Below are 25,721 nucleotides of genomic sequence, written 5' to 3'. Positions count from 1 at the left end.
ATCTTAATTATAAATCTTAATAAATAACACAACTAAGTTTATAGTTTTATAATTTTTTTTGTAGTTTTTGAATTTTATAGACAACTATTACAAAATATATTGTTAGAATTTTCTTATTTTCTGACATAAACTTTTTTTTAAAGTAAGTTCAACAACTTAAATATTTATCCTTAATTATAAATTTTAATAAGTAACAAAACTAAGTTTATAATTCCTATAACTTTTATTTTTTTATTTTTTAAACTTTATAGACAAATATTAAAAATTATATTTATATCAATTAATTATAATTTCATTTTATTTTTAGGAATATTTCACATTGTTAAGCTCATACACTATTCTTAAATGACATGTCTGTCTCAGACACACCGACACTCATAAATACGTATTAGTAAAGTGTCTAATTTAAAAAATATTTATTGAATTTCTGAAAATTCTAACATAATTTAAAAAAAAATATTTATTGTATAAACATTTATTAAAATTATAAAAATAAAGAAGAAATATTTTAAACCCGTAATAAAAAATATATTTTGACAAAAAAACTGAAAGATAATTAATTTTCTACGTAGTGTTCGAGGTACATATGCGCTAGGTAAAGTAGTTTAAATAATAACGGTTGAAAAAAAAAAAAAAAGGCGAAAGTTTAATCGGAATGAAATGATATAAAAGAGGGGTTTTTTGTTGTTCAGTAAAATTAAAATTCAATCACAATCCACATTGTTGTCCCAAACGCTAACCCCTTCTTTCTTCTTTCTTTCTCTCTTCTCTCTTCTCTGAAAACCCTAAATTTGTCTCAATTTGCATTTGGTCCATGGAAGCGTGATTCTCTCTTAAACCCTCCCTCGCGATTCATCACCGCACCTCGAATCTCACGCTTCCACCTTCCTCCAAATGTCTCTTCCACCCATAGAGTGTCTGTACGTAACAGAGGAGTGTGTTCGCGAATGGAGGACTGCCAACCCTGCCCTCAAGGTCTCCCAAGCTGTCCCCATGCTTCGCTTCCTCTACGAGCTCTGTTGGACTATGGTACTAATTAATCATAACTTTCGTTCTTTCTTTATTTTCTTGTTTTGGGTTTAAATTGAAAATCTCGGTGCCCACTTGGATGCTCCGATTGCTTCATTTTGGGATACTGGACTCATTTCTTGTTCTGGGTTGCTATCAGGTTAGGGGTGAACTGCCGTTTCCCAAGTGTAAAGTTGCGTTGGATTCTGTCATATTTTCAGAACAAGCTTCCAATGACCAAATAGCTTCGAATTTTGCTGATATAGTGACCCAGATGGCTCAAGATGTGAGTTCTGCTGCTGCTTTGCTCTTGTGTTATTGTTGATTGTTAGTCTTCATTTCTTTTATCTTTCCTTTTTTCCCCTTATAGCTTCTATTGTCTCTCTCTCTCACTCACACCCACCCACCCTTTTCTTTCCCGTATCAATCAACTAAGAGTATAGTACCAAAGAAACATGGGAACATCTGAATAGTAGCTGTGTCATGAGCAACAAGAAATCTGCAGGGGCACTTCCAATGTTTTATAATTATGTACGTTTACATTGTAAACTTTTATACTTATAAGATTGAATGCCGTAATAACTAAGAAACATAGACCCTTTTAAACAGTAGCAGTTTTCGTTCACAACTATGTTTCACACTTGTATTGCTTATATGTTGTTTGGATACGTCAAAAACTCGTCAGTTGCATTTTATAAGCGTTTTCTTAGTTACGAAGCATATATTTTTACTAAGAAAATATATTTTTACTTTTCTGTCAATAAGATGGAATGACATAATAGCTACGAAGCATGGACCCAAGGTTTCATTGTGATCCTTGATATTGTGGGATATTGTGGACAGATGTGACGGTAGTCTGCTGGTCACCAAGATCCCCAAAATGTGATTGAATTTTTTTAACTTCGGTAATAGACATCTCCAAAACCTTGATGTTTTGGCCACCGTTTTCAGTCACATACTTTTTTAAAACGAACCCTTTCAGATAGTAGCTGTGTTGTGTTGGACTTGTCAAATGCTTTAGTTGGATTTTTATATGTTTTTTTTCCTTTTATTTATATTTAAACTTTTGTGTCAGTAACACTAAATAAATGCTATATTAATTAGATAAATGTTAGCATTTTATTATGTTTACTATGTCTGTTTCTATTTTAAAATATAAATTCTCTCGTGATTAACGATATACTTTTTTTAACGTTAAATTTAATTGGTTAATAGACTGTATTATACTTGCACTGTACCCTATAGTTTTTAAATTTGCCCCATTATTTGGTCCATGTTGCATCTGTGTCATGTGTTGTATTTGTGCCTCCTGTAGAAGTTAGGTGGTTATAACAAAAAGAGTGTGTAAAGGGTTATTTGTAACGCCAAATTACCTATCAAATTCATAGTGAACTTTATAGTATTTCTATACAACCAATTAAATTGTGATAGTAAATGATCGACTTTAAAGGAACAATACGAGAAAGGTAAGAGTTGTAGAAATTAAAATGTTAAATGGATTTGTGGCTACTAAAAAAGGGGCATGATGTTGAATGACTCTATATAAAGAGATATTGGTATGACATGTATTTTTGGAAAGCTGATAGGAATTTGATTAAGATGGTTTGACCATATGCAAAGGAGGTCACTGGTTAGGAGTGTAGAGTGCTTGGTTTCTGGCTTTTTTGAAATGGCCTAGAAGGAGACTAGGAATAACAATGGAAGAATTATTGTTCTGGGGATCTCATGGTGAATACTATTTGTAGGAATTTGGTTTTCATCCGTGTCCAATGATGTAGTATGATTTGTGTAGCTGACTTCCCTTAATGAGATCAGTCTAATTGTTGTAGTCTTATGTTTACTATGGCTTATTTTCATTTTAAAACCTTAATTCACAACTCTATCCAGGAAGTAACAAACTTGCAATGAAAAAAATTCCTTGAAAATACCAATTCTGATTATGAAATCACTGTTGTCAAATGTCTAAGATAATTTGAGATTTTGAATGTTTAGTTGTGACAATGAAATTTCTTAATTTTGATTAATGCCTTTGATTTTGAATGTTTGCAAATATATGAGCTCTTTATATGTATTATTGGTGTGACATTTGTCACTGGGGGGAGACATTAAATACTGTTTCAATTCCTAGTGACGAAAGATTTATGACTGTATTGTTTGTAGTAAGCCCACTTACTGTAATTATATGCTCCTGTCTCCTTGGTTACAGCATACAATGCCTGGAGATTCCCGTTCTCGTCTCATCAAGCTGGTCAGTATTTGATCTTGCATACATACTTTATTTGATGGAAACCTTAATTTGTAAATCTTCATATTTTTCGGGTAATCATTATGGTTCTCTTTCCTTTATAATTTATTATTGATTTTAAAATTTTCATTTTTTCAGGCAAGATGGCTTGTGGAATCTGAAATGGTTCCAGTCAGGCTACTTCAAGAACGTTGTGAGGTTGGCTCCACCCATCATATGTTTTTCCTATTAAATTTAATTACTTCTGTTTAGTTTGTGAGAAAGCTGAGCATAGGCAGAATATTTAATGCATTAGTAACTTAAGTTTCTTGCATTTTGCAAAAATATTTTTTATATATTGTGTATTTGTAGGAAGAATTCTTGGGGGAGGCTGAATTGATCAAAATTAAGGCTCAGGAGTTGAAGGGTAAAGAGGTGAGCTATTAACTTCTTTATATGAATGCTATAATACCAGGGACTTCTGTTTCTTCTGTTTCCTTCTATTATTCCTATTTCTTCTGCTATCTTTTTATTCTTAGACACTCCTAGAAATTTAGTTTTAAAAGATGGGAAAAATTGATACTTTTTTTGGCCAAAGGAAAAGGTGTAAGCTGTTAATCATCACAAAAAGGAGAGGAGGTTAGCAATCTAATATGTATGTGATAGAAAAAAGTGTTAAAACTAATGAAGCATCCTTTAAAAAACATCAAAGAAAAAATTGATAGCAAAAAAGAAAGGACTAACTCTCTGCATGACAAAGCAGCTATATTTGTAGTCACACACTCTTGAACAATCATGGGCAGAAAGCATGAGAGATGCTAAAAATGTGATCCTACCTGAAAATAGATTTAAAATCATGGCAACAGTTCCAGATGTATTTTTTCAAATACTACCCATGATATACATGGAATATTATCAACGGTATGTTGTCTTGGAAATTTGCCATCTTTCTTTTCATTAAAGCAAATAACAACCCAACAAGAACTTCTATGTAGTAGGACTAACCCATTATTAAGAACCCCAAAAGATTATTCTAATCGAATTTAGTTGATTTGTATTTCATAAGTAAGTTTTTATGGAGTGCTATATGAAGTCCTCAGTCTGTATCAGTGTAACTAACATGTCAATTATCTGTACATCTATGAATTATCATAAAACAACTGAGTAGAGCATCTAGGAAAAGCCATAAACACAACTTATATATACAGGTGCAAGTAGGGCATCTAATTGCATAAAATGCACCGGCATAGTTGATCTCTCAAGTTTAGAAGGAATAATATTTTCTTCTATTTAAATTATGAGGTCATTAGACCTATATATACATGAGTTTGCTAGTTATTTTAGGAAATATGGACAACTAATTCTAGAGAAACAAATCCCTATGATTGTGGGATTGTTTCTAAATACATAATCCTAATATTAATAGTAAGATACAGCTGTGATACAAAATAAAAATATAATAAGGATAAAATATAAAACTTCCTAAACAGTTTTGACATGATCTTAAGCTTATTTGTATTTGGTACTTTATGTTGCTTGCATCAGACATCAGTAATATGTATCAGCTTGAATTTAAATACAATTCTTATATGTATTTGGTTCATTTGTGCTGTTTTTCAGGTCAGAGTTAATACCCGACTTCTCTATCAGCAAACCAAATTCAACCTTCTCAGAGAAGAGAGTGAGGGCTATGCAAAGCTGGTATAATCATAGTCACCTATGTCTGGAATTGTTAGGATATGCTCTATGAATTATTGATCACTTGTTACAGCCATAATGATTTGGACTGAAGATCATCCATCTTCAACAATTGTTTTTTATTTGTCGCATTGATCCAATTAGATGCTTTTGTATGTTTGATTGAATTTAGTTAATTTTGTAGGTGACTCTTCTTTGCCGGGACTCCGAAGCACCTACACAAAAATCATCCACAGCAACCATTGGCATTATTAAGGTTTTGATGATTTTAAGTACTATGACTACTCCAATATTGTTTTTTCTCCATAATGATGATCATGGTACTGATTTAGATTACTTCTGCAGTCATTAATTGGCCATTTTGATTTGGATCCAAATCGTGTTTTTGATATTGTAAGTTGGATGTTTTTAGTTGATTTCTTTTTATTAATTCACATTCCTATCTATGTTTCATTTCATGTTTTATCTAGGGACTGATGTATATTTTGCTCAGGTCCTAGAGTGTTTTGAACTGCAGCCTGATGATGATGTGTTTATAGAGTTGATTCCTATATTTCCAAAGGTGGACAATTTAAAATCCTATGTGATTCCTATGTTTAGTTTGTGAAATTTAAGGGACAATTTTTTGAATGACGGTCTTTTTCTCTTTTATGCAGTCTCATGCGTCACAGATTCTTGGGTTTAAATTTCAATATTATCAACGCATGGAAGTTGGCAGTTCTGTTCCATTTGGGCTATATAGACTCACAGCCTTGCTGGTGAAGCAAGATTTTATTGATCTTGATAGCATGTAAGATGTGTTACTGCACTGCTTAAAAATCACATATAGCATTCTTGTATAAAAGTAAACACTAACAGTAATTCAATACTGAATCAATTTTTAACTCCATGACTTTTAAGAAGTGGTGACTGCATTCAAGTTTGTATGCAGTTCCAGTCTTGTGATCTTGTAATTGATAAACGATCATTACTTCTGCTTAATGTGTGTTGTGCTATTAATTTTTCTTCAAAAATGGTGATTTATAGAATGGATGCACCATATAATCATGCCAAAGTCTAAGTAAGTGGTAAGTTGTAGTTGGTTCGTTGGAATGTCAAGGCTACCTCTCAAACTGCTAATATTGGTTGGTTGGGATCTTTTGGAGCATTAAGTTTTTTTTAGAGTTTTTAAGTTTATTTGGTTATTTTCTCTATCTCAAGAATGAAGAATACATTTGCTCACCTAGCTGTTGTGATTGTTTGATACTTTCTCTGTTCATGCATACTGTTACAGTTTATAATTCAGGTTCGTATTTCTTTTGTTTAGGAATGGAGATGTTAGTATTTGGATATTTAGGAATGGGAGAACTAAGCTTGTTGTTTTGGAACTAACTCATGCTTTAATTAAGCTTATTTGTTTGAATTACCTTTAATCTACTGTGATTATGCAACTGGCATCTGGAGCAGAGTTACATCATGCAATGTTGTAGAATTTTTCTAACTCTCATTTTGATTACAGTTACGCTCATCTACTTCCCAGAGATGATGAGGCATTTGAGCATTACAATACTTTCTCTTCCAAGCGACTTGATGAGGTATTCACGCCTTTATTGAATAGACGGTTACCTTTATTTACTTGAATTTTATTGGATGCAAAATGTTTCTTCTTAGGTAGGAAGAAAGAAAATAAAGTATATCTGGCTCAAGAGTAAGAAATTTGTTCTATAAGGAAAAATGGAAGGGAAATGAGCCAAAATGTCTCAAGATTTAAACAAGGCTGTCTAGTTTCCTATATGCTTCTGATTCAGAACACTATTTTTCTGTGTTGCTTCATCTTAATTAAACTACTTGGGTTGGTATGTGAAGAAAATTAGTTTCACAAGCATGTTTCAACCTCTAGCTCAAGTTTTAATTTCGTAGCTTGAATTGAAACATGTCAGTGTTAGTGTCGTTCTTGCATAATATCAAAATATACATGGGTTTTTTTCTTATCCTATCATCTGTTGTTTTCTTATTTAGTTTCAACTAGCTTGATTTTTATAAGGTTGTCAATGTTAACCACAGGCTAATAAGATTGGAAGAATAAACCTTGCTGCAACTGGAAAAGATCTAATGGATGATGAGAAACAGGGGGATGTCAGTATAGATCTCTTTGCTGCCTTAGACCTTGAAACAGAAGCAACTGAAGAGCGAACAACTGAGCTTCAAAGCAGTCAGACTCTGGGCTTGCTTACTGGCTTTCTTTCGGTGGATGACTGGTATGCTTGATTTATACATCTACTATAGCGTGTGATGGCAAAGACTCTTGTTATTACAAGTTATCTTGTTTTTTCTCCTTTAATTTGCTTTGTTTATTGGTGTCTTCATAATGGATCAACTTCCACATTCTATCATAGTGATTAATGATAAAACTGCTTTGTATGGAATGCAACAGCATGCTGAATATATTAGTCTATAGTTGGACAACGAAAACAATGGAATTTCTTATTGATGAAATTTGGTTCCATTGTGTGGTTGAGATATTTATCATTCTTCCATAGAATCACCTATTTATCAGTATGTTTTCTTACATGGTGACTTGGTCAACATCAGGTACAGTTATTGAGATATATGACAGCTCTCAGATTATATATGACAGCTCTCAGATTTTATGGCTTTTGCTGAATTTTTTATTCCTCTAGTCCAAATATATTGATTTATGGATCAATTACTTCATTATTTTTTGTACAGTATACTTGTGTTCACAGGATTGCTTTCTGACATATATGTTTTTGAAATTTTCTGCTTTTCCCCTCCCTAGGTATCATGCACATCTATTATTTGAACGTCTTTCAGCACTCAATGCTGTGGAACATATTCAAATATGTGACAGTTTGTTTAGGTAAAGCTGATACTATTTCTCTCTCCCTTTCACTTGACATTAGCACAAAAAACTTATATTTTGGTACATTTTTGGGTTTGTGTTTCCCATTTTCGTTGAAGATATTTCTTAGAAAGTAAACTTTAAGTCTAACTCAAAAACCTCACAAAAACGGCTTGTAAGGTGAGATTTGCACTCACTTATATATTACAATTGAACCTTATTTGTAGTTAATGTAAGATCTTTGCCATCCCCCATCATGCCTAGGACTGGACATCTTGAGCGTGAAACTAGCTATTTGTCGGTTATCTGATAGCTGTCCAACCTTTGATAGGATAGGTTTTGATACCATCTCATTAATGGATTTTAAGCCTAATTCAACCTCCAAAACCGGATTGTAAGGTCAGGTTTGCACCCATTATATACTATAATTTGGTCTTATGTCTAGTCAATATCGGATTTCCAACAATACTGGTAATAAAGTGTTCTTTTGGGATATTGCATTTTCTAAAACATGTGAACCCAGATTAGGATGTTATTTTTAATAGAGATTGGAAGTCTATAAGAGGGTCTGAAAGAACAAAGCTATATATCCCAAAAATCTCACCCTTGCTGTCTGCCTCTGTATATTAGAAACTTAAACTACATTGTCGAAATTGTGATCCTACTTAGGATCAGAAGTGTAGAAGAAACAAAATTATTGGGATGATAACATGAATAGTAATCTGATACTAAGTACAAAATTATACTTAGAACACACATGGATATAAAGTAACATACTACAAATTAATCATTAAATTTCAATCAACACTTAAAGCGTAAAAGATGATTGATTCAAACTCCAAGCGAATTGGGTACCAAGTGTCACAAACAACTTCCCATTTTTCGGATAGAAATTAATCAAGTTTCAATGGTAAGTGAGAGAGTACGGGATAATTACATGACTTTGGAGTAGGAAAAGAACCACAACTTAGGTATGGCCTTGTGTGAAGTCCACAATCTAAACCCAAGAAAGGACACAAAAATGTTAGGAGAGAAAAGATAGAAGTCTGGTACAAGTTGAGTGAGGGCAAATTAGAATTGTGTAATGTGCTGAAAGAGGAATTTTAGGGGAGACCTTTTTGTTTTTTTTTTCCTGCAGTGAGTCATGCGATCCAGATCTGACTTGCCAAACAGCATGAACCCAGTCAGAGAAGATTAGCAATCCTGTGTTTTAGCTAGTGAAATCAACAATCCTACTCTGATCTTGCTCCCACTTTATCCTGCTTAAACTTGTTGAACCGTTTGTATGATCCTATGAGTAAATGCTCAATCTTTACAACCTTGGCAAAACTTACTTGAACCTGCTATAAATACACTGCACCTAAGGGAAGCCACAAAATCTATCTTATCCTGGAGTGAGGTCAAATGGGATGGGATGCCCTTTCAGATGTTATATTGCACAAATTATACCATAGAGCTACATCGCACTGCCAACAAAATTTGTCATTACTTCCTTCCAAAGCTTTTTGAATCAGACCATGAGACAGCATGTTTGGAACTGTGTTTAAACCTATATCATTGAGTGTTGGATGTGAAATCTGTCAAGAGTAGCTTCAAGATGGATCCATGTTGAAAACTGACTGGACATTAACCCAAACAGTGTCAAACACACATGACCTGTTCCAAATTTATGTTCAATTTTCATGGGATGGCTAGGTGTTTATGGCATGTGTATGCATTTAGTATGCTGTATTATTAGGCCATACGGGTTTGAATTTTATTGTGGTTTACAATTTTTCTGAATGCTTGTATTTTCTCTTATTTATTATATTGGGATCTTCATCCAGGCTTATTGAGAAGTCCATTTCTTCAAGATGGATCCATGTTGAAAACTGACTGGACATTAACCCAAACAGTGTCAAACACACATGACCTGTTCCAAATTTATGTTCAATTTTCATGGGATGGCTAGGTGTTTATGGCATGTGTATGCATTTAGTATGCTGTATTATTAGGCCATACGGGTTTGAATTTTATTGTGGTTTACAATTTTTCTGAATGCTTGTATTTTCTCTTATTTATTATATTGGGATCTTCATCCAGGCTTATTGAGAAGTCCATTTCTTCAGCATATGATGTTGTCCGTCAGTCACATCTTCAAAATCCTGGATCATCATCAGGAGGCGCTGATGTTATGGATGTTGATAACTCTTCAGGATGCAATTCTTTCATAGATCTTCCTAAGGAACTTTTTCAGATGCTTTCTTGTACTGGACCTTATCTCTACCGTGATACTGTATTGTTGCAGAAGGTGTATTAAGTTGTTTTGTTAGTTTGTTAACTTAGTTCTCCTTGCTATGTTTTTAATGCTGAAATAACTTCTCCTTCTCCATTTTTTCTTGCAAATATGAGTAGGTTTGTAGGGTCTTGAGAGGTTATTACCTTTCTGCTCTTGAGCTTGTAAGTCGTGGCAATGGTGCCTTGAATCCTCAATTACATGTTCCTGGAAACCCTAACCTACATCTTAAGGAGGCAAAGCTAAGGGTAGAGGATGCTTTAGGGGCATGTGTACTACCTTCTCTGCAGTTAATTCCTGCCAATCCAGCTGTTGGCCAGGAAATATGGGAACTAATGAGTCTTCTTCCTTACGAGGTTCTTTTAATTAATGTTTACCCTTTTATGTGTTTTGGTGTTAGCTAAGTTCAGTTGATAAATGCTATGTATTTAGGTGCGATATCGATTGTATGGTGAATGGGAAAAAGATGAAGAGCGCATTCCTATGCTTTTAGCTGCAAGACAAACTGCCAAGGTGTGCAGATCTATACATGTTTGGTACCATCTGCACTAAATGTTGCAAGCTTGATTCTTCATTATTCCTGTTTTCCTTATTCTTTATTTTCAGTTGGACACTAGACGTATTTTGAAACGGCTGGCAAAGGAAAATTTGAAGCAGCTGGGTCGGATGGTTGCAAAATTAGCTCATGCCAGCCCTATGACTGTCCTTCGAACAATTGTTCATCAGGTGCTAATTTATTAGTGCTTTATACTTAGAGATACTAAAAATACCTGACTGCTTTTATTGATTTCCATTATCTCATTTTTAATTTTTTCAAATTATGTGATGTGCAGATTGAGGCTTACAGAGACATGATTACTCCTGTAGTGGATGCATTTAAGTACTTGACTCAGGTGTGCTCCGTCTGTTTTTCTTTTCTTTGTGTTTGCTGAATCCTTTAATTATGCCTTAATCTGTGACCTCATAATAAGCTGTTAGACATGAAACCTATATTCTATTTGTGGTAACTATGTTCCATTTGTGCGTATTTAGAATGTCATGGTGCCCGACTGATGAATTAAATCTTTGAAAATTGATTATGATTCAATTAATTGCATTGTGTTTTTGTACACTCTCATCCAATGTAGATTCAGATTTTTTTTACATGGTCTTACTATCATTTTAAGCCTAGATGCTAAGAAGGTTAGTAGTTTCTTAGGTCATGAAACGGTCTTTGGGAGCATGGTTAGTTGTAGTTTGTTCTTTTTAGAATGTTATTTTTCTAAATAAAATATTTTTTTATTAGGAAACAGGAAAAATTACAATGATCAAAACTGACTGACAGAAGTGACTAAAATGCTCAAAAAACCAACACTCTTATCCTTTTCTGTCACATTCGTTAGAAAATTTCTCAATAACTAGTCACTAGAGTGGCGTATCCATTCTGGTGCAAATTATATTTAGTGACACTTCGCTAGAGGGAATCAGTATCTTACTAGTGTGTTGGGATGGAGGAATCTGGAATCTAGAAGAATAAATTGAGGGATTAGCTTGTAATGTTTTTTATTCATCTTTATTAACATTTTATAAATCGTAATTCTTTCTATTTATAAATAGATGTTAACCCCTCACCTATAAACTGTTATTTCCAAATTTTCATAAGTTGGGACTTTTGTTGTTGTTTGGATGAGTGAAAAAGTGAGTGGAAATAAATAAGTTGAATATTTTTTTTATACAAATTTTAAAAAAATCTAACTGAAAATTTAAGCATTATACTTGTATTTTTTCCTTGACAAATTAAAAAATTATTTCTTGCAACCTCTCATCCATTAAAAAATTATATCTTCATTAACATTTTATAAATCGTAATTCTTTCTATTTATAAATAGATGTTAACCCCTCACCTATAAACTGTTATTTCCAAATTTTCATAAGTTGGGACTTTTGTTGTTGTTGTTTGGATGAGTGAAAAAGTGAGTGGAAATAAATAAGTTGAATATTTTTTTTATACAAATTTTAAAAAAATCTAACTGAAAATTTAAGCATTATACTTGTATTTTTTCCTTGACAAATTAAAAAAATTATTTCCTGCAACCTCTCATCCATGGTAGTCAAAATTGAGACCTCTCATGCATGGATTGTAAGCAGGGAGACCATAACACGAATTAGAATATCCATGAAATTCATATATATGCATGTACACATTATCATATATATGCATCTAAAGTAACATAAATCATTAGATCACTCGAAAGACATAATTGAACTTCGATTCAACATGATAAGAAAAAGGCAACATAATAAAGATATAAATTAGTAAGCCAATAGATGAAATTATATAGTAAGCAGCCCATATTGGTTACAAACACAATAAGCCGATAGCTCCATCCTTGGTACCAAATAGGAATTTCATTCTAGTTACAAAATAGGAAGCCATCTAAAGCAAATAATCGCTCATGAGATCTTCAGTCCCATCAATTTCGATTCAATTTCCTTCATTCAAATCAGTAATGTCCAAATCATCCAGATGTGTAGTTTCTTCCTCTTTAACTTGGATTTGAACCATGTTTTTATCTAAATCCAAGTTGTCTATATCCAACCCTATTCCTTCATTCTTTGCATGCTTACCTTCTGTAATCTACTCATCATCAGATGAATGATCATCAAGATTAATTTGAGCTGGTTTTCTTGTTTAAGCCTATTCCTTCTCTGTGTGGACCTAAACAAATGCAAAGGCAAACATGATAAACAAGTAGTAGACTAGTAATTCTATTCTGTAGATATATTTTAATTTATATTAGCTGACTATCTCAAAGGAACTCCAATTACATTCACATCTGGAGGAGCTACATGTTAAGCTGAATACATGAATGACACTATTTTGTAGTTTTGGATGATCATCATCATAAGACTCCCACCAATCTGCTGGAGTCTTTAAATTAACTGAAAATGGGACAATAAACTATTTATCTTGTTTTTTGAAATCTTGAATTTGAACATCAATCAAAGTTTGTTCATCTTGATCCTTCATCATCCTTGTTGGATTTTCCATTAGACCTCATTTCACTTCCACATCAGCTTTAAATCCAGGAGAGCATGCAAAAAGCCTATGTAGATGAGTTAGTTTTCTGTTTTAAGTTTCAAAACCATTAACTGAATAAATAAATATATAGATAGTTAGATGCCTTTTGTTGACAGCATTAACAACCTTTTGTATCTTCTGCTTAGCTTGGTCCATTGCTTCATAATTGAATCCCATGAATTTTTTTGATCTGAATCGACCAACCGAAGCACTTTACTTAAAGGCAATGAACCCTTAAAACAAATTATGATATTCCTCAAAAAATTATCCAAAACTGCATCCTCAACCATTTTTCCATCTTTTCTTTATGCAAACCTACTAGACTTCCATTCATTACTAGTAAACAGTGTAATTAAAGGCACCCTAATGTGTGAAGGCTTGTTGTAGAGAAATTAGAGAAGGTTTCAAATAGATATAGGTTGTAATTCTTCTATGTTTTGGAATTGTCTCGTCATGAATTGTGATCTTGTTGCATGCTAGTAAGTATTGTACGATTCATGATGCAAATCGTACGGTAGAATTCTTCTCCCTCGCGATATGAATTGCTGAAACACTTGTTTTTACTCTCGTATCGTATCGCTCTTGTGTAATGCAAAGCCTTCTCAGAATTGCATGAATCGCGATTCTGGTTTGTATCGCTCTCTGATTTGCAATAAATTTGCATTTGGGTTTTACTGTGAACCGGGTCTAGTCATGCAACCCAGTTTGGTAAAAATCCTAAATTTAGTTTCTTTTTGACCACAAACTGAACAAGAATAAGTTGTAGGAGCAGGACCTGCAGAACAGAGGGAAGAAAAACCAATAGCACAAACTGAGTGAAACCGCGAATAAAAAATACCATAAACCTCTGTGCTTCTCCAACCATTAGCACAAACTAATTGAAATGAAAGAGCAGACTTGCGAAACAGTGGACATATGTCCTGGAAACTTAAATGCCAAGACCAATATAAAAGGAAGTTCCATAGTATGAGATGAGGAAGAAGGTGAAGAACTTTTAAAAGAAGATGAAGATGTGGATCTTGGAGTGGAAGAGGATGAAATATAATTTTTGTTTTTGTTTTTGATGTTGTTTAGTATGTATTAGCAACTACCGTAGTCTGCAGTAATTATGCAGTAGCAGCAGCAACAACACATTTTTTCAATGGCTATAATGCAAAATTTGTTTAGTGGCATAAGACCATTGTTATAAGAATCTTATGCAGCAACCATGCTGTTTTTTTGAAGGTTGTGTTGCTGAAATTGTGTAGTAGATACACATAGATACAATACAACCACTCTTTTTGACTAGGTTGATTTGTTATTAATTGTATCTCTGCATGTTTTTATATCTTATAAATAAGTATATGCTACATTTTTTAATTTGTATCACAATTCAACTACTATGCTTGGTTAGATAAGGTTTTTGTGCATTCAGTATTTTCTACAGTCTGAAGTTGTTTTGACATTGGAAGATAGTTTTCAACATCGAACCTTATTTACTTTTTTCTTTTAACAGCTCGAGTATGATATATTGGAATATGTTGTGATTGAACGATTAGCACTTGGTGGACGTGATAAGTTAAAGGACGACGGCCTTAATTTGTCAGATTGGCTTCAATCTCTAGCCTCGTTTTGGGGCCATCTGTAAGTTATTTGTTTCCTGGCCACTTTGATTATAGAATATTGAAATTTGTGGTTTGGTTTATCGTTTTCTTCACATATTGTCCTGTGTATCTGGATAATTAAAGGAAATACATATGATCCTTCTCGAGTTGGCTATGTTGTTGCCTTGTGCATATTATTCTGCTGATTAGATCATCTTTTAATACCAACGTGTTGTCTTTGCAACAAATTTAGGCTGTCTACAATCTGTAGGTGATTGTTTCTTTCCCTTCCGGTTTATGCAAACTCTTATTTCATTAGAATTATGTATGTTGCTTAAGTAATAATGTTGATAATAACATTTATTAGTCATATTTATACATTTATGTCTTCCTATAGAATTTAGATATATGCGGGATGCCTTGTATCAAATTCCAGGTTGCAGATCAACCTTAGCAAATGCCGGATTACTGGACATAGCAGCATTTTTATGTCCCTGAGTGGTAATGTCAGATCAAATTCAAACCATTTGGCTTGCTAGTTGGTGGGCATGCACAGACAGCTGTATGGTTCAATTTCTGGTATCTGCTGACAGATTTTTTCAGAATTGTTATCTGTTGGTTGAAAGGGGTGGACATTCTGTGTTGTGGTTCATCTGTCACGTATAATTTTGTAAAGGAGATTGAAAAGATTAAGAAGGGTCATTTAGGATATAGAGGTGACATGTGAGCTGCTGTCACTGTACCATGATTGATGGAGAATTATTTCATTTGAATGAAGTAGTTCATTAAGTTGGATATCTTGGAATGGTCCGAACTGTTGCCATGTACAATTAGTTGATGGAGATGAAGCAATGGGTACTTACAAAATGCAAGGACATCAGTTGGAAGTGTTCGAGTTTTTATTATGTGAAGGATGGGGTGTGGTGTATGTATGATGTGTGGTGCTCAATGGTTTTTTTTATCACTTCTAATGTCAAATGACGGGATGATCAGTTTAGTTGCATTTAAGGGGTATTATGTGAAGGAGAGGGCTGGTGTTTGTAACTATACAAATTCATAAGTTGTTTGCCATGTATGTAACTGTTTACTGTGCGGTTGCTATGTGATGACTGGTCATTCTTGCTAACATCCTACTATTGGACATGAATGGTTGGTCTTGGGGCTGATAACATGTAGGTTTGGATCCTTCTGTTATGATGAGACTTCGGTTGTATTAGCATTCTTCTAAGTTGTCCTCTCTATTTGTTTACTTTCCTCTTGTGATGCAAATGGTGATGACAAGATATCAAGGAAACCATTTACTCTTGTGGAAACTGTTCACTGCATATCTACAAATGAACCTAATGGACGACTAATATTGATAGATAGTGTATTCTTTCTTCAAATAAGAGGATGACGGAAATACACCAGTAGTTTACTTGATTGGTCAACAATAGTCCATTACGTCATGGTTTCATTATTGTGTTGTCTGTATAGCACTGAGATGCCAATCTTCTGATGAACGGGTAGCATAACATTTCTAATATCTGGTGTCACTTTGCCATATACCTCAATAATGAAGAAAAATATGCTTGTGGCTGCACTTTTTTTGCTGAGCATACCTGTTAAATCCTGACGAACTTTGGGTGCCAATATTCTGCTAAGAATTTGTTTTTGCCTTGGAGGGATGGGTATTGAAATACCTGGAGCAGTTTGGTTTGGTTGTCTTCTTTCTCTCTCTACAGTGTTCTCTTTTGTTGTATATAATATTGAGTGTGTAATAACATAACAAAGAATTTGTGTGGTTATTTTCTGTATTCTTCTGTTTGGTAATATTAAAGTAAAAGAGAGAGTAGGGTAAATCTCTTGTGTATATTGAACACATAAGGTTATGTTTATATAGGAAAAGAAACATATGGGCAAAGCCCATTACATAAATATGAAATATGTAACAATATCTATAATATCTAATAATATCTAACAGGTAAATTTAAGTATTTATGTAATGGGCCTTTAAAAGGTGCCTTGATTATATAATTGGTTTGCCTCTGAGCTGTTTCTGTTACCTACTGAGAACGAACAACACTTGGAAATTGGAGGAGTGGTCTCCTAAGTAAATAACTTGGCAACATATGTTTCAATTTAAAATAATAATTAAATTATTTAATTAGTAGCATACAAAAAACAAGAAAACATATAAATCTATCGGTTGTTAAATAATGTGAACAAGTGTTGGATCTAATTATGATAATGTCTTGAGTGAATGTCATAGGTTATGTCGTTGAGTCCATTCCTTTTTTGTGGGTGATATGAAAACCTGATTTCCTTGCTACAGGGTTCAGCAATGTCATCGGATAATTTTGTGAATTGTCTGGACATGTGTGGAATTTAATATATACCGAGTTGCGAGGGTTTTCACTAAACATTCAAATTTATGAAATTGTGCATTCATTTTCTTGCCATTTTGCTTTAAATTATTTTCAGTTGATGTTCGTGTTAACTTTTAATAGTTAGTTTGGCTTTGATTGCTCTTGTTTTTATTATTGCCTGCTTATGTTCTATATTGAGTTGTATCTATGTGATTACTGCTTGAACAATTTTCTATGAATGCTTTCATATGCTCAATTCATCTGTTCCTTATAGGTGTAAGAAGTACCCATCAATGGAATTACGGGGCCTTTTCCAGTATCTTGTGAATCAGTTAAAAAAGGGGCAAGGAATTGAGCTTGTTCTACTGCAGGTGTTTCTTCTTTGTCTGTTTTTATAGTAATGATAATCTGTGTTATGGCTCTCACGAAAAATCAAATGTTGCTACTAGTAAATACTTTTGTTGGTTTTGATAGGAGCTTATTCAACAAATGGCAAATGTCCAGTACACAGAGAACTTGACCGAGGAACAGCTTGATGCAATGGCAGGGAGTGACACTCTCAGATATCAAGCAACTTCTTTTGGTGTAACTCGGAATAATAAGGTACAGAAAACTATGTCTTGGAAGATTAGCAAGACATTAATGATAGTGCTGTTTGGATGGATTGAAATTCTACTCCAGGTGTGATAAGTGTGGTAAATGTAAATTTCCTCTGTTGATTTGCATTGGCCTAGTTGTTTGCTGTACTGATCAGACTGGTTAATTAACCCTCATCAGATTTTGTTTTGGTTTTTGGAAAATTTTCACACATTTACTGAATGAAAATTATTTGATTTGTCCATGATAATTGGGATTATAGATTTAACTACCTGAAGTAGGTAAGTAGAACTAGTTGGAGGATCTCTTTTCATTATTTTGCTGTAAAGAAAGCAAAGTAGTGCACTATTTTATTTAAAAGCATGCTTATCATCTCTTTTCATTATTTTGCTGTAATGAAAGCTAAACCAGTGCAACTACTCTTGTTTGAATATTTTTTCTGTTGCATTGTTTTTGCTTTCATTGCAACAAAATATTGAAAAGTCAACTAATAAGTGCTTTATTTTGCTGCAAACTAAAGAAATTTCTATTGTTAATTAATTTTAGTTACTAATGATTTATAAGCTTCCACATCTGACTTGGGGTTGTCGTGGTAAGTTACTTGAGTTATCTGCTAATAAGTGCAGGCATTGATAAAGTCAACTAGCAGACTTAGGGACGCATTACTTCCAAAAGATGAACCAAAGTTGGCAATCCCCCTGTTACTTCTTCTTGCTCAGCATCGTTCTCTGTAAGCTTGTAAACTTAAAAATGTTATAATTGTCTTATGAAGATTCTATTCTCAAAATTTAATGTTTTTGCAGAGCTGTTGTAAATGCAGATGCACCCTACATTAAGATGGTTAGTGAGCAGTTCGATAGATGTCATGGAACTCTCCTTCAATATGTGGAATTTCTTGGCAGTGCAATCACACCATCATCAAATTATGGCATCCTTATTCCCTCGCTCAATGACCTGGTCCACCTTTACCACCTGGACCCTGAGGTTTTTGTTTCCCCTCTACCTCTATTTTATTATGAACTTCCTAAATGTTCTAATGATAGTTGCTACACTTTTATCTGTTGTTTTCTCCTGGTTTTCTCTTTATCTGCATCACTTATGCTACATCATTCTTCGCTTGAATTTGTATTTAATGCCATTCTTTCCCCCTGGACTAGGTTGCTTTCTTGATATATCGTCCTGTAATGAGGCTTTTCAAGTCTCAGAGAAATCCTGATGTTTGCTGGCCCTTGGATGATAAACATGCTGCAAGTGATGCATCTTCTAACTTTGAATCTGATCCTCTGGATGATTCTGGTAGTATGGTTCTAAATTTTGGCTCTGCTCAAAATCCTATAAGGTTATTATAACCCTAACCTTTTTCACCAGAACAGGTTTTAGATGCCATTCCAGTTGATAGACTTAAATATGAAAATGTAAATTATTCTCTGTTTCTGATATGCGATAACATGTGCAAAGTTTATTTCCTTTATGTTGTGGATTAATATTTACCATTTTATTACTGTATCCAGTTGGTCGTATCTTCTTGATACTGTTAAAACCATGTTGCCTCCAAAAGCATGGAATAGCTTATCTCCCGATCTTTATGCAACATTTTGGGGTCTTACATTATATGATCTGTATGTCCCAAAAAATCGATATGAGTCAGAAATAGCCAAGCTGCATGCAAATCTTAAATCTTTGGAGGAGCTTTCTGATAATTCAAGCTCAGCAATTACAAAGAGGAAGAAAGAAAAGGAAAGAATTCAAGAATCACTTGATCGTCTGATTAGTGAACTGCATAAACATGAGGAGAATGTTGCATCTGTTCATAGTCGTCTTTCTCGTGAAAAAGACAGATGGTTAAGTTCCTGTCCTGACACCTTGAAGATCAACATGGAGTTTCTTCAGCGCTGTATTTTTCCACGCTGTACTTTCAGTATGCCAGATGCTGTTTATTGTGCTATGTTTGTCCACACACTTCATTCCCTTGGAACCCCCTTTTTCAACACAGTCAATCACATAGATGTTTTGATTTGTAAGACCCTACAACCTATGATATGCTGCTGCACTGAATATGAGGCAGGCAGGCTTGGTAGGTTTCTGTATGAGACTTTGAAGATTGCTTACTATTGGAAGGTAATGTGTTTTTATTTGCAAATTTATTTTTATAATATATTTTTAAGGAGTTCATCTTTTTTAATGTTCACTATTTTTAATTCCTTCTTTTCCAGAGTGATGAATCTATTTATGAACGTGAGTGTGGAAACATGCCAGGCTTTGCCGTTTACTATAGATATCCAAATAGCCAACGAGTTACATACGGGCAGTTCATTAAGGTAGGTTCTAGTCTGTACCGGTTTTAACTGCTGGGAATCTCTTTGGCTATGTTAAGTACATCTAATTGCTTTTGCTATCAATTTCAACTTGCTTATCACCTGCTCATTACAAGGTAGAAATAATTAAAAATATAAAATATAATTAGAAAGTCATTTTAATTGTGACACTCTGAGCCCACTTTAGTTGCAACCTCGAGCAATGATTTAATCCTACCTCAATTACAGACATGACTTAAATGGAGCTTATTTATAAAGCTTGGACAGTCCTCACCTTGTGAGGTTGAGTAATGTCCTAAGACAATTTTTCTAAGAAATGTTAAATTATATAATTTTTAAAATTTAATGCTGTAGATGTTATAATAAAAAAAATGCAATATGAACCATTATATATAAGTAACAAACAAAAACTATGAAATTACCTTTAATACAACTAACAAACAAGACTATAAGTATTGATTACTCTGAAATGAATACTATATGAATATATAGCTTCATTACCTTTAATTATTCAAATTTTGATGTTTTTAGTTGTGTATTGAAATCATTTTCATCCTGTGAAAGAGTTCAGCCTCAATTAATTATATACAATCCAAAAATTACCTTGTCATTGATATGCTATATAATATTTCTGTTTAACGTATTACCTTGCTGATATTTATATAAGCTTTTGACATAAAAAATGTAATTATATTATTAATTAAACACCTTTATATAAAATTAAGTACTATCCAAATATTCTTTCATTTTAAAGTTGGAATAATGAAATTGACGATAATTAGAGTATTAATAACAGATCATATCATGTATTTGAAGAATGTTATGTCATGATATTTTTGTAAAACATTCATCATTTATGCATATAATATTTATTATTTTATTTAATTTTTTTTTTCTCAAAGCATTGCTAAAAGGACTCCAGAAAACGAATTCAGATAATTTATATTTATGTTTCACAAATGTAAAAATTGTATTAGTAATTTTTACAAGACATTCTTAAATTGTCTTTACACTTTTGCTATACAAATAAAACAATAAATTATGAATTCTCACTTCTCATGTTTTGAATTGTATTTTGTGAAAAAAAATAAAATAAATTCTGACAGGTAAGTATGTAGTAAAAGAATGAAAGAGATTAAATGTAACTACTATACTTGTCATGATAATACAAGAGGCATTAATGATATTCTAAGAAAACATTAATGATGCAATTCATTTATCAAAATAAGAGCCATTTTTATTATAATTCTATCAAAATTAAAAGTGAAATTGCAATAGAATATGTATAAAAAGCAATTAAAAAAAGGTTGTTTGTTTACGATGGGTTTAAGATCATGGGAATTAAAAGGTTGGTGAATGAAGGGTAAAAGAGGTAAAAAAAATGTGTACACGAAAAACAGTAACAAAATTCAATCCCCGATATTAATTGTTGTAGATCATATAGATTATTTTTTCTTTGGCTTTACTTTATTTATTCCTGATCTATTGTTAGTCTACGGAATGTTAAAGGATCCATTTTGTATTTGCTTTTTGGCTGATAGGTACACTGGAAGTGGAGTCAGAGAATCACACGTTTACTAATTCAGTGTCTGGAATCTAGCGAGTACATGGAAATTAGGAATGCTCTCATAATGTTGACAAAAATTTCTAGTGTTTTCCCTGTTACCCGGAAGAGTGGGATAAACCTTGAGAAGCGAGTAAGTTATCCTTATTGTAAGCTTTGCTTCTACTAGTAATTTAAAATATTACATTCAAGTCATTTCATCTTCCATGCAGGTAGCTAAGATTAAAAGTGATGAAAGAGAGGATCTTAAGGTGTTGGCAACTGGTGTTGCAGCAGCATTGGCTGCTAGGAAGGTATGTGTGTCACTAAAGGTTTACCTGTATTTTGTTTCAACATACTAATTCTAACTCATTTTTCAGCCTTCTTGGGTTACTGATGAAGAATTTGGTATGGGTTATCTTGAGTTGAAACCTGCACCATCTGGGACTAAATCTTCAGCTGGAAATCCCTCAACTGTACATAGTGGGATGAATCTCAATGTTTCACAAACTGAATCTGCCAGTGGAAAACATGTGGACTCTGGAAACACAGTCAAAGATCAGGTAATAAGAACAAAAACTACCGATGGCAAGTCTGAAAGAACGGAAAGCATGACTGCGACAAAATCTGATTCTGGCCATACAAAAGTCAAGACCGGCGCAATGGTAAATGGATTTGATGGCCAAACATCCTCGATCTCATCTTCTATACAATCTGGGATGTCAAAATCTATGGAAAACTCAAAGCAAGTGGAAGAATTGATAAATAGAGCATCAGATGATCATGGAACAAGAACTGCTGAGGTAGCATTTAATATTTCGGCTTTAATAGTTAGTGGCAAGGTTTCGTGAATGGATTTTGGGTATAAAAGTATAATACTGTTGGGTTGAAGAATAAGAATTAGAACCGAAGTTGAATGTTAGGATTGATTGGTTCTAGGGCAAAATCGTGCAATAGTCAATGAGAATATTGTTTTGCATGAAAATCAGGCCTGAAAGTGATAAGAAACCCTATGGTCATAAAGACTTGATCGATATAGCCCCATTTTTTATTATGATAAGAAATTAAGAACTGAAGATTATTGTTCAATAAAGTAGTCAATCATTTGCTGTGCCTAATTGTTTTAAAAAATCAGTTTCTGAAATTATATATGATAATACAGGATACCAATGTATCTTTTCTCTTAAATTATTAAGTTTACCATTTTTATATTTTATCCAGAATAATTTGGCTCTCATGTTTTCAGTCAAGAGCTTCAGCAAAGCGTTCAGTGCCTACTGGTTCACTTTCAAAACTATCAAAACAAGACCCTTTAAAAGAAGATAGTAGGTCTGGAAAACCTGTTGCTAGAACTTCAGGTTCCTTGAGTAGTGACAAGGATCTACACAGTGGAACTACCAATGTAACTTCTTCAGTCAGTGCTAATGGTAACACCATTACTGGTTCTACTAAAGGTTCAAATGCACCAGTAAGGATTTCATTGGATGGTCCTGGTAACGAGTCAAAGGCCGAGGTTGTAGTTTCCAAGTCTTCTGATATTAGGGCATCTGTGGTGAAGGATGATGGAAATGATACTGCTGATTTAACTAGAGGATCCTCTTCACGCGTAGTTCATTCCCCCAGGCATGAAAACACAGGAGTTACTTCAAAATCTAATGAAAAAGTTCAGAAGAGAGCCAGTTCTGCTGAAGAACCAGACAGACTAGGTAAACGACGGAAAGGAGATGTTGAGCTAAGAGATTTTGAAAGTGAAGTTCGATTCTCTGATAGAGATAAGTTGATGGATCCTCGCTTTGCTGATGACAAATTGGGACCAGAGGAACATGGTCTGTACAGAGCAGGTGATAAGTCACTGGAACGTCCAAAAGACAAGGGCAATGAAAGATATGAGAGGGACCACAGGGAAAGATTAGACCGCGTAGACAAGTCTCGGGGTGATGACTCTGTAGTTGAAAAACCTAGGGATAGGTCAATTGAAAGATATGGAAGAGAACGATCTGTTGAGAGAATGCAAGAGAGGGGTAGTGAGAGGAGTTTTAATAGACCCCCTGAGAAAGCTAAGGATGAAAGAAGCAAGGATGATAGGAACAAATTACGTTACAGTGATGCATCAGTAGAAAAATCTCATGCTGATGATCGCTTCCATGGTCAAAGCTTGCCTCCACCGCCCCCTTTACCTCCTAATATGGTTCCTCAATCCGTAGGAGCTGGTAGGCGTGATGAAGATGCTGATAGGAGGTATGGAGCAACGAGGCACTCTCAAAGACTTTCTCCAAGGCATGAAGAAAAGGAACGGAGACGATCGGAAGAGACTGTGGTTTCTCAGGATGATGCCAAACGCAGAAAAGAAGATGATTTTCGAGAACGAAAACGTGAAGAGATTAAGGTATGAATAAATATTGGGTATCAATTCTCACTCTACATTATCTGCTACTAAAGAAGTACGAATATGTACTTTGTGACTTATACATATTATAGCCCTATGGATTAGTGTAAACGTTATAATAGTTGTTAGTCAATTTGATAACAAATGACTAACTGCTGTATTTTTAACAATCGCGGGTTTCTATGAAGAACTTCCGATTTCTCTGTTGAAGACGGAATGGGTAATATATTAATTATCACTTGTAGCTGAAAATGAGTGAAACATATGAAAAAATTACTCATTTTGAAAGAAATTATGATGGTTTTATTGTTACAGTTTTAACAGGGCTAATTATTGCAGAAAAATAGAATATCAGAATGTAAGATTTCTTCCAATTGTTTGTTTTTCTTTTTATACTATTTCAGTATTCCACTTAAATTTCTTGCAATTGCAGGTTTTTGCCTTTTCCATTTGGCTTGATATTTTACTAGGTGGTACTAGATTGTGCTTTTCAACATCTATTAGCCTCTTTTGGTGTTTGGATAGACTGGATAAATGACACAGATGGTTAGCCGATTTATTTTCTTATGATGTTAAATAGTCTTTCTGATCTCTAATGCAGGTTGAAGAGAGGGAGAGAGAAAGAGAGAAAGCAAATGTTCTGAAGGAAGATTTGGATTTAAATGCCGCATCCAAGAGGCGGAAACTTAAGAGGGAGCATCTATCAACTGGTGAACCTGGGGAGTACTCACCTGTAGCTCCTCCACCTCCTCCCACTGGTATTGGTATGCCATTGGGGTATGATGGAAGGGACAGGGGAGACAGAAAGGGACCCGTCATCCAGCATCCAAACTACATAGATGAACCAAATATCAGGATTCACGGTAAAGAGGTGGCCAGCAAGTTGAATCGCCGTGATTCAGATCCGTATCCTTCACCTCACGATATACGCACTTATTATTTTAAGTCATGATTACTTGTCTATCAATATGTCTTTTGGTGGGGGGCAACACTAGACTGTTTACTTATGTGCGCTTCATTTGCATGTATTTTGTCCACTACGTTTTACATCCTTCACTTAAGGAATCGTTTTTAAACTTGCATGATATTTTATTATTTATGCATGTTTGAATTGCTTGATGTTCATTCACATTTTCTTAGAAAAGGAGAGCTAATTTGAAATCTTAGAAAAGGATGTCGTGTTTCCATTATATTTGTTCAGTGCTGTGACCTTAATTGAGTATTAGCTTGTATGATCGTGAATGGGATGATGAGAAGAGACAAAGAGCTGATCAAAAGCGAAGGCACCGGAAGTAGAAAATCAAAACTAAACTTTTTTGAGAGTTGTTTCATTTCATGCACGTGCTATAATGCTAACTTTGTGCGTCAGTTGAGGTGGTGGTTTACAACACTTTTAACTGTCAGCCCTCTAACTTTTATGGTAACTTTTGCCAGATTTCAGCAGAGTTGGAATTATTTAGTCTTTCAAAAGTGAGCATGAAGAAGTTATGAATTCTCTTATAGACTTGTATATAGTGTTTGTATATTCTGGATAGCCGGTGGTCAAATGTACTTCTGAAGATGTGATTATTTCTTTTGAACCTTCATTTACATCAATAGACAAACCTAGGAAACATAGATGTTGTAGACTTGGTGCAACTGTTTGGTGGTCGTTCATGAAGAGGGTTCGTCTGCATTTCAATTGTTGGACCCCAATACTGGAAGTTATACTTGCGGATGGGATCAAGCTCGTGTACTTGTTTGGTTATTAAAACCAACCTTCGGAAATTTAGCCTCTTAACATAATTATTCTGTGAGCAAGTTCTATTGATTTGTTAATATATATTATCTATATTTATGCA

General features: G+C 33.9%; 1 protein-coding gene across 5 annotated transcripts; it reads left to right on the top strand.

The window, feature by feature from the left end:
• Positions 1-693: 693 nt before the first annotated feature.
• On the top strand, positions 694-25,721 carry THO2. 5 transcript variants are annotated; one of them, XM_068615252.2, is made up of 32 exons: positions 694-1,029; positions 1,169-1,294; positions 3,215-3,256; positions 3,392-3,451; positions 3,605-3,667; positions 4,853-4,933; positions 5,115-5,186; positions 5,276-5,323; positions 5,424-5,492; positions 5,587-5,720; positions 6,429-6,504; positions 6,974-7,167; positions 7,710-7,790; positions 9,855-10,062; positions 10,167-10,403; positions 10,480-10,560; positions 10,654-10,773; positions 10,881-10,940; positions 14,604-14,731; positions 17,314-17,410; positions 17,514-17,642; positions 18,263-18,366; positions 18,440-18,620; positions 18,794-18,975; positions 19,148-19,754; positions 19,850-19,954; positions 21,493-21,648; positions 21,728-21,808; positions 21,875-22,297; positions 22,741-23,880; positions 24,482-24,786; positions 25,107-25,721. In XM_068615252.2, exons 1-32 carry the CDS (start codon positions 895-897, stop codon positions 25,174-25,176), a joined length of 5,595 nt encoding a protein of 1,864 aa, XP_068471353.2. In that variant the 5' UTR covers positions 694-894; the 3' UTR covers positions 25,177-25,721. The 5 variants fall into 5 exon arrangements, with proteins under 5 accessions (XP_068471353.2, XP_090155430.1, XP_090155431.1 ...); XM_090299304.1 differs by lacking the exons at positions 694-1,029; positions 1,169-1,294; positions 3,215-3,256; ... (13 more) ...; positions 10,654-10,773; positions 10,881-10,940 and adding an exon at positions 15,128-15,253; XM_090299305.1 differs by lacking the exons at positions 694-1,029; positions 1,169-1,294; positions 3,215-3,256; ... (14 more) ...; positions 10,881-10,940; positions 14,604-14,731 and adding an exon at positions 15,128-16,391.

This window comes from Phaseolus vulgaris, chromosome 2 (assembly GCF_051622355.1).
Source record: "Phaseolus vulgaris cultivar YP4 chromosome 2, ASM5162235v1, whole genome shotgun sequence".
NCBI lineage: Eukaryota > Viridiplantae > Streptophyta > Magnoliopsida > Fabales > Fabaceae > Phaseolus > Phaseolus vulgaris.
Note: the sequence above shows the minus strand (reverse complement) of the source record. Positions and strands in the feature narration are given on the sequence as shown.

Bases quoted from the DNA above. Each gene is read 5' to 3' on its own strand.
- THO2 (XM_068615252.2), top strand. From the start codon at position 895: ATGTCTCTTCCACCCATAGAGTGTCTGTACGTAACAGAGGAGTGTGTT. The intron at 5,721-6,428 runs GTAAGATGTGTT...TTTTGATTACAG, and splicing joins TTTATTGATCTTGATAGCAT to TTACGCTCATCTACTTCCCA. The intron at 14,732-17,313 runs GTAAGTTATTTG...TGTTCCTTATAG, and splicing joins GCCTCGTTTTGGGGCCATCT to GTGTAAGAAGTACCCATCAA.